This window comes from Hyperolius riggenbachi, chromosome 6, assembly GCF_040937935.1.
Source record: "Hyperolius riggenbachi isolate aHypRig1 chromosome 6, aHypRig1.pri, whole genome shotgun sequence".
Classification (NCBI taxonomy): Eukaryota; Metazoa; Chordata; class Amphibia; order Anura; family Hyperoliidae; genus Hyperolius; species Hyperolius riggenbachi.
The window spans coordinates 217,241,330-217,256,542 of record NC_090651.1 but is presented as its reverse complement, the minus strand read 5'-3'; the positions used below and the strand labels follow the sequence as shown (position 1 = coordinate 217,256,542).

The 15,213-nt window shown below is 44.8% G+C and overlaps 1 protein-coding gene across 8 annotated transcripts in view; it reads right to left on the bottom strand.

Moving 5' to 3' along the window:
- NTM (neurotrimin) overlaps positions 1 to 15,213 on the bottom strand; it is a 1,373,850-nt gene that overhangs the window by 251,933 nt on the left and 1,106,704 nt on the right. For all 8 annotated transcript variants that reach the window (XM_068240414.1, XM_068240418.1, XM_068240419.1 and 5 more), the window contains one exon: positions 12,097 to 12,222. In XM_068240414.1, the coding sequence (XP_068096515.1) occupies positions 12,097 to 12,222 (126 nt within the window). The remainder of the gene's footprint in view (positions 1 to 12,096; positions 12,223 to 15,213) is intronic.

The following is a 15,213-nucleotide window of genomic DNA, read 5'->3' as shown; positions in this document are numbered from 1 at the left end:
ACAGGAAACAAAAGATTTTGCCATAAGCTCATCCTATCCTGCAGAAATCTGGGTTCAGCAGAGGGAGAGAGATATTGGCAGAGACAATTCAGAAAGAGTGCTCACCCCTGGTTAAGCCCAAACCTTTGGTTTCTGTGACTGGCTCAAAAATGGGGATCCAACCTATTCTGTTTATTTGCTTATTGAAAAGCTGTGTGAAGCTTCTGTAGTTTGCAGCTTTTTGCTTCATCTTGTTGCTAACATCTTGTGCCAGAGTTACCTTCACGAAGTCTAAGGTACACTACTAACTGGACTTGGTGCAGTAAGCGGACTTTTTAATTTTCATTTTATGATTTGCTTTAACGTTCTATTTTCATCTGTATATAGTGATGCACAGTCTCTCTTCACATTAAATAAATGAAAAATAAATAAAAATAAATACAAAATCAATTAGTCATTTTGTCATGCTCTGAGGTACAAAGAATTAATTGAACGCTGCCTCTGAAATTCTACCATAAAACATTGTGTGTGCAATTCTGCACCTTCATGCTCATGGTGCTACTTTTATGCTGGTTGTTACTTAAAATAATACCCTTAAAGAGATAGAAAAACTATAGGCAGGGCAAGTGAGCGAGAATTATTTTCATAAAGATGTCCATTTTAACTGTTTCAGGTACGGTAACTATCTAAAATGATGAGGTAAAATTATGACAACGGTCTGAGAAACAAAAAGTAAAATCTACTGCAAGATAAGGATCAGGTCAATACACATGCACCAATAATACAATTTCCAATATCATTCCCTCATCCAATTATTAGCAGATATCAGTAATTACAAGGCACTCACAGTGGAAACTCACATAGCAGAACCAGGTGAACAATGGTAAAAGCTAAATCATCTCACGTCACAGACCAGGTTCGGCAGCAGAAGTGAGAAATTCAGGACCAGGGGAGTTAGTGAAAGGAGACGGCCCTTCCAGCAGGTACATGCCTGTAAACTTGGGCATCTGCTGTTCCAGATAGTTTGAAAATTGGTAATGTAATATTACCGATATTCTGCTATTGGCTTCCATGACCCATACTTCCCACACTAGCCCACCTACATCTAACACACCTACCTAGGCCTACCACCAACCTGCCCCATACCTATGCCTAACACCAATCCCCTCTACCTACATCTAACACGTGATTGTAGCCAATCATTGTAGTCGGCTATACCTCTGCTGCAGTCAATCCAGACTTTGTTTATATAATAGATAAATTCCAAATTGTGTATCCAGAGTTTGGCTATACTTTCCCATATTTGTATAGCACTTTTCTCCTGTCAGACTCAAACCGCTTGTGAGGCACCACTAGAACGCACTCAGTAGGGAGTGTTAGGAAATCTTGCCTAGGGATTTCGAGATTTGAAACCAGTTATCCTATGTCGGAGGCAGAGCCCTTAACCATGACACTAGCCAGAATATCCGACCACCAATGTCTGCTGCACCTGTAGCTGAGGTTAGGCTATATAACAGCTAAACCTAAAGCAATCAAATTTACTCCACTGACACCGCCATAGCCAAAAATTATATTGTAGTTTATGGCGATGCCAAATTTCATGATCAGGCTGTGCGCCCAAAATAAACTGCTTAGCTTCCAGCAACACAAAGAACACCAGGAAAAAGAACAATAGACAGTGGAATCCTCTATAATAAAACCCCTGTGTCTCTGCGTCACGCTGTAGCTGGGTCCGTGCTTTTTGCTACTGTGCATGTGCGCAGCACGGACTCAGCCTCACAGAGACATGGGGACGGGGCCAGGGAGCCGAGCGGGCGGCTGGGTGTGCTTCGTGTGAGCGGACGGCCGGGTGTGCAGTGGGTGAGCGGGCGGCCGGGTGTGCGGTGGGCGCGTGGCATGAAACACAGACCTAGAGCCCGTTTTTAAACGGGTTTAGGTTTGCTAGTTAGTAATATAAAGCCATAGGAGGGGGAGTTAGACAGTACTGAGTCCTCAGGCAGCACAGCTGGTTTTGGGAAAGTTAATAGTTGATAAGAGAGACCTCCAGTAGTATTTTTGGTGAGTAGAACTTGATAGCCGAGGAAGCTGAGTGCTCCAGCAGCACACAGTATGTCAGAAATTCTGTATGTATGTCTCCTTATTGTAGGAGTCTCCTCGCAATGAGGCACAAGGTTTAGTTATAAAGAAGTGAATATATTTTTCTGCATGGAAATGTTTAGAAAATAAATTGCCGTCGTATTCTGGAATGATGGGTGAAGACAGGAAGCCGTGAAAGAATTGCTTTCCACATTTTTACCATCCGAGAGAGAGGAATGATTCAAGCAGAGAAGGTGGAAAAGCAGAGATCTGACACCGCCTACTGTCAGAAGCCAACCTCTTTGATGTTGTACATGTAGTGCAGAACATCACATTCCGCAGCAGAGAAGAGATGTTTGTGGGGGAAAAGCACAAGCTTGAGACGGACAAAACCGTAAACAGCCGGGAGTTACAATATCAATATTTTATCATCTGCAATGTATTATTGAGGGTCTGCAAAGAGGGTGAGCACTTCCAACAAGAAATACTGAGACAGACGGCTGCAGTTTCAGAAAATAGACATTCACAGGACGTTATATAAATATACAAGTGCCATGTTATACAAAACACACCATGTTATACAAAACACACACACATGCACATACTATATGGACTAAAAGCTAGGCAAACACTATACATTCTTCTTCATATATGAGATTTTAGATTCAATTAAAAATGAAGGCTCTCTCAATCTGAGCAGGGAATATTATGAGGAAAGCAAGGTGGGGTAGTGGACAGTAGTGGTATGCAAGCAGAGTGATAGCAGAATGAAACTGTTACTGAATTGGACATTGTGAATTTAGAAGTAGCAGCACTATCATTTATACTAGAATCGATTTCTTTTAAGATCTGATCTAATACTGAGTGGGGCAAGATGGCAATCTGGTATACAATCAATACAACAATATGACAATAATTTATAATAATTATTGATAATCAGTGTAACTTGCAGTAAGAAGGCAAATTACATTAAGTGTTGCTTTTTAGTAGGAAGGCTTCTTGATTTCAGTCCACTATACTTTCTGCTATGGTATTACATTGTTAATCATAATTTATGTCCTTTATAGTCCTATATGTCTTGCTTTACACAGCGGTATTATAGAGTTCTTAGAGGTATTATAGAGTTCCATAGCCTCACAGTGACACAGAGACTTAAACAAAATTTAACAATGACCAATAAAGGCAGTACCAAAACACCCTTTTCCCAAACCAAACCTGCAAATACATTTTCTAGCATTCAAGACTACAATTCCATACCTCCCAACTTTTGGAGCCAGCAAAAAGGGACACGAGACCCACCTCTGCCAAACCTTTAGCTGCATCCCAATTATGCCTACAAAGCACCTCCCCATATAGTTTCCAGGTTGATAGTGCTACAGCCCTTCCCCACCACATAGCTTCTCTGCTTCACCTTTCCCTCCCCAATACAGCGTTCCTGGTTGTGTTTTATGTTTTCTTCCTCACTCCTCAATATAGTCTCCTTCATAGTGTTTAGTGCACCCCCCCCCCCCCCCCCATATAGCTTTCTTGTCCTTGGTGTTTAGTTGCCCATTCCCTCTCCAATATAGTTTCACTAGGGGAGTTTAATCCCTCTCTCTCCCAAATATAGCCTTCCTGGTGGCTGTATTCCTTCCCAATACAGCTTAGCTGGTGTTTAGCAGCCCCCTCCCTCCTCCAAATCCCTGGTGGTGTTTAGTGGCTTTTCTCCTACCCTAATAAAGCTTCCCTAGTGGTGTAAGCGGTCCTTGGCCCTCCTCAATATAGCTTACCTGGTATCGTTTAGTGCCCCGCCCTTTCCCTATTCCCCATATAGCTGCCCTGGTGGTGTTTAGTGCCCCCCCCCCCCCCCCAATATAGCTTCCCTAGTGTTCAGTTACCTCTCTCTCTTCTGATTGTGTTCCATTCACCCTGTCATCCCAATGTAGCTTTCCTGGTAGAGTGTAAAGCCCCCCCCCCCCCAAATATAGCTTTCCTAGTGGTGTTAATGCCCCACTCTCCCTCCCCAATATAGCTTCCCTGGTGGTGTTGGTAGCCCCCCTTCCTTCCCAGGCAGTGCTTTCCTCCAGGAGTCCAGGCAGTTTGATTTCCTCCCACATCCCAAAACATACAGTGCATTGTGAAGAAGCTTGCCATTAAAACACAGATGATGTGAACATATGGAATCATGGACATTACCATCACATGGACTACACATCAGTTGTCCGTTCAGTTATAACTGACAGCAACTAATTTAGTGTGAAAGGACCCTTACTGTAGTTTCCCTCCAAAGCATACACACATATGAGGACTGTCGCCCAGAGGAATCGGAACTCCATCCCTTTGAGGACAGTTTGGGGTCAAGTGCCATGCAGACAGGCTAGTTATGCATACTGATGCAATGGAGGTGGACGAAGGGACAACAACATGGGCTGGGTAAGGAGGAGAACAGTGTCCTCAGCCTACACTTAGCTGAGACAATATAGCACTCATAACATACTATTATCCATAATGAGAACTATAGCAAAAAAGATAATACTGTTTTTTATAAAAATAGGTATAGCAGAGATTTACAAAAGTTAACCGTGTCCTGATATAAAAGTATGAAAGAGATCTATAGCCAGTTTCCAAGGGATTGATGCGCGTAACTGCAGTAAAGTTGCTGTGACAGCTCATGGCAATGTCACCATTACTACTGCCAGCAGATTAGAATGACCGATGATACGCAGTAACATGAGTGTTGCTATGGTAATGGCGTTTACTAACATGTGTTACCATAGCAAGGCGTAAGTTTTTAAGTCCCGAGGGTCACGCTAATAACATAACTAGCGGCAACCTGCTGGCGGTAGTAACTAGAATAGTGCCAGGTGCTGTCTAAGCACAGCAATATTACCACAGTTACGCACATCAACCACCATGGTCCTTATATAGACATACAACAAAGATTCACAAATGTTGATACTGTCCTTTTACAGAGGACCAGCAGAGAGATTCTGCAAAATTACAATCCTCATACAAACAAGTAGAGCTGTGAGGCGCAGACAATCTATGGCCCTTTCATTGCTTAGCAGGCACAACTCACAGGAGGCGCTCAAACCTATTGCTTGACCCACTGAGTTGTGCTCCTATTTTTGCCTGAGGAAGCGAGGTCACGCCCATGAAACGCGTTGCATTTGTGGAGTTGAATAAATCATTTGTCAGTTCTGTTTTATCGAGACTCAAGTGAGTTTTCTTTTTTGTAAGAGGGAGTTTTTAAGGAATGTGCATCCTGTCTGAATAGAAAAGATCTAAACATAAGCGCTTACTGCTGATCGATTTGGGGGGTCTGCATTGGAATCTGGTGAGCAGTTAACCATTACATTGTCTGTGGTGGGAACACAGATTTGATCACCTGACACGGGGTGAATTACACTGTCACTATAATTCTGTGATCCACGGCAGTATTACGCTATGTCCGCATATTATGTTTAATCTACAGATGCCATTAGCAGTGGAAGATCGTTGGAGTATATGTTTATGCTACTTTTGCTGATTTGTGATTGAGTCAGCCAACTGATCTGGTGAGAGTACCTGGTGGATACATATTTGTGAACTTTTTGATACCGTTTGGGTCCGTTTGAATACAGACTGTTCTGGGACTGTGGACTTTTTATCATTAGTGTTGAGCGCCTGCACAGACTTCATATCACAACTCACAGGATGCCCTCTGTCTGACATACAGATGATGACATTGTTGATTGCCTGGATCTGGTGATTGCAAGGGCAGCTATGCTTGGTGTAGACAAGTGTAATGCTGGGGTCTCTGTTATCCCACAATGCAGACTAATCTGACATTAGGCAAAACAAAACAAGCCACCATGTGACCTAGAAAACCTTACAGCAGCAGAATCCAGGCTGGATATACCACAAAAAGCATCAATACCTTTGTATATCACAGGTGACCCAGATCTACAGAGATTTGCTGTATTTGTACAGGATAGGAAACTCATCATTGTATGCTGCAATAGGACACCCGAGAAAATAAAGCATGGAAGTACAGTAACTATACTTTATAATCATAACTAAAATCAACCCTACATTAAATATACTGGCTGATCGCCAATCACAGACCCGCATTCATTTAATGGATTTATAGGACACAGAACTGAAGCGTAGTCTTTTTTTGCCGCTTATAAGAGTGATGGAAATTAATTACCAGCAGGGAAACAGTGCAGTATGATCGCCAGAACATTTGAGTATGGCTCAAGTAATATAAATGATGTTAAATTACATAGCAGAGCTAAAAGGCCCACGTCCTGTTTTCCGAGTCTGATGCTGTATGCGGCTTTGTATAACTCAGCTCATTTACTGGCAAGTCAGCCAGTGTTTATGCCGCCTATTGTATGCAGTAGCTTTAGATTGTCCTTTATTCAGCTGCACAGTGCAATCCAGGACAGTATATTACAGCCTTGGGAAAAGTTTCACATATATGCTAGATTTCTGCCACTCAGAATGATTGTTCATGCTCAACTATTTTGTCATTCTATCCACCAAACGAAGTTGCGATCACAATCCTGCCCTCCCAATAGGAGCCTAGGATTTCCCTGTAAAAAAAAGCAGGAATAGTGCAATACTGCCTTTTGAAGAGCACCACGTGAATCACTTCAAAGGCCTGTGCAAATAAGCACCTCCACCAGAGGTATAGGGAAACAAGGGGGGTCTGAATACCCCCTCTGTGAGTCTCACTCACCAGATTACTTCTTGAGTTTTATGCAAACAAGCCCTCCCTCCTGGGCACCAACAGCAGCAATAACCACCTTCATACACCAGATAAAAGATCATACAAGCGTTTCCTATGTGTGCCAGCACCGCCGCGGTCGGATCTCTGCTGCACGCCACAGTCCCCGCTCTGATTACTTCCCCCTTCCGTCCAGCGTGACTCCTAGCTCCGCCCTACGCGTTTCGTCATTCGACTCATCAGGGGCATCTATTTTGTCATTCTAGTGTACAGTGTAGAGTACAGATGTCTGCTAAAAATGCATGCCTCCATTGCAGCAATCTGCCAAGTCCAGCACATTGTCTTAAGGTAGCCATACACTGGTCGATTTGCCATCAGATCAACCAACAAATAGATACCTCTCTGATCGAATCTGATCAGAGAGGGATCGTATGGCTTTCTTTACTGCAAACAGATTGTGAATCGATTTCAGAATGAAATCGATTCACCATCTGTGAAGCTGCCACTGCCGCCCCCCCCCCCCCCCCTCGCCAGCTATACATTACCTGCTCCGCTCACCCGTTCTCCGTCTTCTTCTCCGAGGTGGGCTTCGAGTCCGGCTGGCTTCACTGAACTTCCTGTCCAGGGTACAGTACAGGGCTCTCTACTGTTTAAACTTCCTGCCGGGACAGGAAGTTCAGTGAAGCCAGCCGGACTTGGAGCCCAGCACGGAGAAGACAGCGGAGATGCGTGCTGGCGGAACAGGTAATATATTGCAGCTAGCGTCGGTCGTCGGGCATTCGAACGCCGCTATCGACGCACTCCCAACCCGCCAGTGATCGAGCAAAATCTTCTGCACGGACGGATTGACGGGAACAATTGATTTTGGATGGAAATTGTTCGTTCTGTCGGCATTTGCGCAACGATTTCACAGCAGATTCGATCACAGTGATCGAATCTGCTGTAGATCGGCGAAAAAATCATTAGGTGTATGGGCCCCTTTACCTTGAAAGGACACAATGGCCTCAATTCACTAAGCATTACAGCAGTTGGTAATGCAGAAAAAAAGCTGATTTTACAGATTAAGTGAGTTAAATTACTGAATAGTGTGGTAAATTACTGACTTGTGTGGTAAATAAGTTAAGAAATGTCAAGAAATTGCAATTCACACAGATTAAAGCATTCTGAAAATCAAGTAGAAGTGTTTGGTATTTATCTGACACAATCTCCATGCAGTAAAAGTTAGCAGACAGCCAATAGAGAGAGCCACACAACCCTGCTCCGCACCCCATTTGATCCGATTCTCTGGTGGGCAGGACTTCAAAATGGCAGATCAGGAGGAGACATTTAAAAGGGCTTTTCTGTATCCCTTTAGATGTGCATATCTGTATGCTGATACATGGAAGAGCTCTCTCTAGTTAGCATAAATGCACATCTAAAGGGATGCAGAGGATGCACTAGACAGAAAATAGAACGACTCATGCACAGACTTGTAAGAGAAGACTGATAGCTTGCTGCCTGACCTGCTCTGCAGCTGGTGAGACTAACACCTCTACTACTACTCCTACCACATGCAGAATTTGGAAAAAAGTGTAAAATACCATATGCGGTATGTTACACACATACATTGTCGATTGCAGATAGACACAGGCAGTATAGCATTACTAGGGACCCAGTCCTTCAATGGGATGGAATACTGCTGCTTGCTATAGGCATCCCTTCTGGAACTGGAAGGTGAATATAGTGTCTCTCTTTATTTTTTTCCCAGACACCACTGAACCAGTGGCGTACCTAGGGCATTTGACACCCGGTGCTGGGTATTAAAAAGACACCCCCCCCCCCCCCCATTAAAAAAAAAAAAAAACAGCAAATGTGGCATGCTAAACGTGACACGGCGGGTAATGCCAGGTGTAGGCTCGCTCCCCCCCCTAAAGTTGTCCTTAGTATAGTATAGTGGCACCAGTATAGCTAACAAAAAATGGGTGCGGTTATAACATGCGGCGCGCATTGCGCGCCGCGGCGAAAAATGGGCGTGGCCATGACCGGATGAGGGCAGAGCTAACTAATTTAAAGTGAACCCGGGATAAGAGTGATATGGAGGCTGCCATATTCATTTTCTTTTAAACAATAGGCAGCCCTGCTGATCTATTTGGCTGCAGTAGTGAACTGAATTACACCAGAAACAAGCATGCAGCTAATCTTGTCAGTTCTGACAATATTGTCAGAAGCCCCTGACCTGCTGCTTGCTTATTCAGGGTCTATGGTTTAAAGAATTAGATGCAGAGGACCAGCACAGCAGCCAGGCAGCTGGTATTGCTTAAAAGGAGATAAATATTGCAGCCCAATATTATTCTCACCTCGGGTTCCCCTTAAAAGTGCAACACAAAGACAGTGGGCCTTTCCCCAGAAAATTCACATAATTGTTCAGGTTTTCTCAAGAAAATACACGTAATGTGAACAGATTTGACCAGAAAATAGTTCAATCATGTCGGCAGATTTGCCCAAAAAACACGTTCAATCATGTCGGCAGATTTGCCCAAAAAACACGTTCAATCATGTCGGCAGATTTGCCCAGAAAATACATGCAATCATGTCGGCAGATTTGCCCAGAAAATACATGCAATCATGTCGGCAGATTTGCCCAGAAAATACATGCAATCATGTCGGCAGATTTGCCCAGAAAATACATGCAATCATGTCGGCAGATTTGCCCAGAAAATACATGCAATCATGTCGGCAGATTTGCCCAGAAAATATATGCAATCATGTCGGCAGATTTGCCCAAAAAACACGTTCAATCATGTCGGCAGATTTGCCCAAAAAACACGTTCAATCATGTCGGCAGATTTGCCCAGAAAATACATGTAATCATGTCGGCAGATTTGCCCAGAAAATACATGCAATCATGTCGGCAGATTTGCCCAGAAAATACATGCAATCATGTCGGCAGATTTGCCCAGAAAATACATGCAATCATGTCGGCAGATTTGCCCAGAAAATACATGCAATCATGTCGGCAGATTTGCCCAGAAAATACATGCAATCATGTCGGCAGATTTGCCCAGAAAATACATGCAATCATGTCGGCAGATTTGCCCAGAAAATACATGCAATCATGTCGGCAGATTTGCCCAGAAAATATATGCAATCATGTGGCAACCTGGCCAGAAAACACTTCAATCATGTAGCAGACCTGGCCAGAACAGTCGATACACCTGCTAATATAAATTAAATAAAAATTTACTCACCTGAAGCAGCAGCAGACCTCCTGTCCCGGCCTCCGTCCGGCGCGCAGCTCTCACGATCCTCTGCAGCCAGCAACTGAAACTCCCGCGGTGAGAGCAGGGCTACGGGAAAATGGCGCCCGAAGCCCTGCATTGCAGACTCAGTCTCCAGAGCAGGGCTTCGGACGCCATTTTACTGTAGCCCTGCTCTGCCGCTGTTGGAGCTGCGGGCTGCTGCTGTCAGTGAACTGACACAGCGTCTATTAGACGCCGAAAATCAGTTCACGCTGGGGGTGCTTGGACAATATTAGGGGGTGCTTCAGCACCCAAACCACCCCCCTGGCACCGCCACTGCCCCAGTATAGCTAGTATAGTTGCCCCAGTATAGCATAGTGGCCCCAGTATAGTTTAGTGTAGCATAGTGGCCCCAGTGTAGCATAGTGGTCCCAGTGTAGCATAGGTGCCCCCAGTGTAGCATAGTGGCCCCCAGTGTAGCATAGTGGCCGCCAGTGTAGCATAGTGGCCGCCAGTGTAGCATAGTGGCCCCCAGTGTAGCATAGTGGCCCCCAGTGTAGCATAGTGGCCCCCAGTGTAGCATAGTGGCCCCCAGTGTAGCATAGGTGCCCCCAGTGTAGCATAGTGGCCCCCAGTGTAGCATAGTGGCCCCCAGTGTAGCATAGTGGCCCCCAGTGTAGCATGGTGGCCCCCAGTGTAGCATGGTGGCCCCCAGTGTAGCATGGTGGCCCCCAGTGTAGCATGGTGGCCCCCAGTGTAGCATGGTGGCCCCCAGTGTAGCATAGTGGCCGCCAGTGTAGCATAGGTGCCCCCAGTGTAGCATAGTGGCCCCCAGTGTAGCATAGTGGCCCCCAGTGTAGCATAGTGGCCCCCAGTGTAGCATAGGTGCCCCCAGTGTAGCATAGTGGCCCCCGGTATGAGGGAAGCTTGGAAGGTGGGGTGGCGGGGTCCCCTCCTTCCGGCGCTTCCCCCTCCTAATTAGCAGCAGCCAGCAGCTTAGCGAAGCGGGCGGGGAGGACTTACTCACCTGCTCCAGGCGATGGCGCATAACGTCATCCTCACGTGACGCTGGTCTCTCTGTCGCTCACTGTGCTTCCGCAAATCAGGAAGCACAGTGGGCGGTGGAGAAGGTGGAGACCAGCGTCAGGTGACGATGACGCTATTTGCCATCGCCTGGAACGCAGGAAGTAGGTGAGTAAGTCTTCTCCGCCCGCTCCTGCCCGCTCATCAAGCTGCTGCTAATTAGGAGGGTGAAGCGCCAGAAGGAGGGGACCCAGGTGAGGGAGGTGGGGGGTCCGGCCCCCCTCCCCGCCGCTTTCCCCGCCACCCCTCCTTTCCGGGTTGCTTTCCCCCTCCTGTCCGGCCGGCACAGGCCTCTGTGGGGGCCTTGATGACACCCCCTGGGGCGCCCGACACCCGGTGCGGGGCGCCCCATGCCGCCCTATGGTAGGAACGCCACTGCACTGAACTCTAGTGACTTGAGGGAAAATGGTTTAATTATGTTTTGGAGGGGGAGAAGGGGCAGGATTCCTCTCTGCCTATAATGATTTATGATGTATATCCTGCCTAATTATGTTGTTTGAGAAAATACTCTACCTAATCATTTTGGGGATAGACACGATCTATGTTTTTTGGGAACACTCTACCTAGCTATATTATTTGGGGGTACAGACTGCCTAATTAAGTTATTTGGGTGCATACTCTGCCTAATTATATTATTTTAAGAGTATAAGCTGCCTAAATATGTTATTTTCAGGGAGACACATTGCCTAACTATAATATTCACAGGTTACATGCTACCTAAATATGTTATTTTCAAGGGGACACATTGCCTAACTATAATATTCATGGGTTACATGCTACCTAAATATGTTATTTTGGTATTAACTACAAATCATGTTTGGTAAAGGGGGGGGGGGGGGGGGTTAGGCTGCAAAAACACAGGTGTACATCAAGTTCAACCTTTTGAGCCTCACTGTATCTCAAAGGAAGGAAAACTTGTTCTCATTGGATCAAGGCATCACCTTTCCACATCTAGCAATCGTAGATGTAGACTTTCTACAAGGTAATGCTTTCAAATACCATTCCTATTTCACACATACCATCCAGACCAACCATCGGCACACTTACCTTTGGGGGACAGGTATCTCCAGGTAACTACAGGCTCCGGCCTTCCAGTGGCAATACAGCTCAGGCTGACATTTGTTCCCTCATTAACAGCAATGTTCGAGGAGATCTCCACTATCCGAGGGGGAACTGCAAAACACAGAGAGGGACATCAGATATCACCCTGCTGATGTCAAAGATCACATTATAAACCACCAATAGCAATCTTATCTGGATTCCTACTTGTCAGTTTCTTTTGCTCTACAATGAACTTAAATAGAAACTCTGACCGAAAATTGAACTTTATACCAATCAGTAGCTGATACCCCCTTTTACATGAGAAATCTATTCCTTTTCACAAACAGACCATCAGAGGGCGCTGTATGACTGATATTGTGGTGAAAACCCTCCCACAAGTAACCCCTCACACAAGAAAAGTTTGAACTTTTGTGGGAAATAGCTGTTTACAGCTGTTTCCAACTGCCAAAAACCATGCAGCAGCTACATCACCTGCCAACAGTAAAATGCTCACTGGAGTTCCTCTTTAAAGTGGATCCGAGATCAACTTTTACTCATTGCATAATTGTGTTCCTTTCATATAGTTTATAGGACATTCCTCAAGCCAAATACTTTTGTTTTGTTTTAATACTCTAATTCCCTATAAACTAAACAAGCCTCGCCCACATCTTTTCAGAGAGCCTTGGCACTCAGTCCCAGGTAGCAAGGGCTTATGGGAGCTCAGTCTAGGTAGGATGAGGAGGAGGTTACTAGCCATTGATTTCAGAGGCAGAGGAGAGGAGGGAGGAGGAGAGGGGACTGAATTTACACCCAGGCGAGCTGATAGCATCTCCAGCCCTTAGGCCTGTGACAATGTGACAAACAGAACATGGCTGCCCTTATTGTATCACAGCAATAACTAATCATAAACTTTTAAAGCTGTTTGCAACTAGATTTGCTGAGTAAACTATGTAAAGTTTAGATAAGATATATAGACAAGTTATTTGTTATAGTTATTTTTTCATCTCGGATTCGCTTTAAACTCTACTAGGCTGAATTTCAACTTTTCATCAGTCAGATTCACAAGGTTAATGATTGACACTGATATGCTAATTGATCAACTAATTAATAATTACTTTTAAAACTGATTAGCCAAGTTCTGGCTGTGATCAAGGAGTTCTGCCTACCCCAGAGCTTAATATTAAACTAAAGTTAAAATTCCAAGTCATCCTTATCCACCACATCACCTGTACATACACTATCACCTTATCAGCCAATAACTCACCATCACATAGGTAAGTTACTGGTACTTTATAAATCAATGGTAATATTAAGGTCTTATAGCATGTTTTCCCTCACCCCCACCCAAACAGCATAATTGCAGTGTTCCCCAACCCTGTTCTCAAGGCCCACCCACATTGCATGTTTTGTGGAAAGGCTACAGTGATAGTCAATCACCTCTGAAGCAACACTAATTACCTTACTTGTCATGGTTTGTGGTTTCCTGCAAAACAAAAACTATTGGTAGGCATTGAGGGCAGGGTTAGGGAACACTGGTTCAATGCACTTTTTACAAGCAATATTAATGTTCTGTATCTGCCTGGCTGCACATCACTGGAATTTGATTTTCATACTTGCTTAGTAACATAATATTTTGTTTTTGCCATATATATTTCATATGTCTTAGGCTGGTTTCACACCTGGACGTTGCGTTTTAGGGGACGTTATGGTCGCATAACGTGCCCCTAACGCAACGCCTGGTGCTCTCTGCTTTGGACGTCAGAGTGAACCGCGTTGTGCAGCTCACTCTGGCGTCCGTGATGCGCACTCTTGGACGCATGCGGCATCACGTGGTCCCGCCGGCCAATCGCCGCACAAAGCGGCCGCTCCAGGAAGTAAACACTGCACGTCACTGAGTGCAGTGAATATTAATTAGCCATGTGCCTGGCCGCTCTCCGCTCCTCCCCAACGTTACTGAGCATGTGCAAACAGCCTAATGCGGCTTTGCCGCTTACAAAGTACTGCATGCAGTACATTATATTATGGCGCAGCGTTACACTGTAACGCAACGTGGGCACTGTGAACAGCCCATTGATTTTTTATTGCTGTGCGGTGGGGTGCGTTGCAGGCTGCTCTAATGTGCGCCTGTAACGTCCCACTGTGAAACCAGCCTTAAAGTCTTGATATGTGACAATGCTTACCTGTGGCCCAGTAATGGTAAAGGGAGTGTTGCATTTGAATGCAGTTCTTACAGCATATAATCTAGAACTTTTATATTATTCCAGTCAGTGTCACAGGTGTCTTGTATCTTTGTTTTTAGTTTAAAGAGTTAACATTGTTTTGCATTTAATTTAGCCCCATTCCTTAGCACATGCGCATCTTAAAGAGACTCCGTAACAAAAATTGCATCCTGTTTTTTATCATCCTACAAGTTCCAAAAGCTATTCTAATGTGTTCTGGCTTACTGCAACACTTTCTGTTATCACAGTCTCTGTAATAAATCAATGTATCTTTCCCTTGTCAGACTTGTCAGCCTGTGTCTGGAAGGCTGCCAAGTTCTTCAGTGTTGTGGTTCTGCTATGAACTCTCCCTTTCAGGCCCCTCTCTGCACACTGCCTGTGTGATATTTAGATTAGTGCAGCTTCTCTCTGCTCTCTTATCTTTTACAAGCGGGATAAATCGTCCTCTGAGCTGGCTGGGCTTTCACATACAGAGGAAATTCAGACAAGGGCAAAGCTGTTTGCAGGAAGAAAAGAGCAGCCTGAAACTTCAGTGCATGAGAACTGCAGGGGGAAAGTAACACACAAATGATCTCTTAAGATTCAAAAGGAAGGGTGTATACAGCCTGCTTGTGTATGGATGTATTTTCTATGTGTGGACATACTGTACATCAACCTACTTCCTGTTTTGGTGGCCATTTTGTTTGTTTATAAACAAACTTTTTAAAACTGTTTTTAACCACTTTTAATGCGACGGGGAGCGGCAAAATTGTGACAGAGGGTAATAGGAGATGTCCCCTAACGCACTGGTATGTTTACTTTTGTGCGATTTTAACAATACAGATTCTCTTTAAGCCAAGGGTCAGGAACCTTTTTGTCTGAGAGAGCCATAAACACCACATATTTTAAAATGTAATTCCATGAG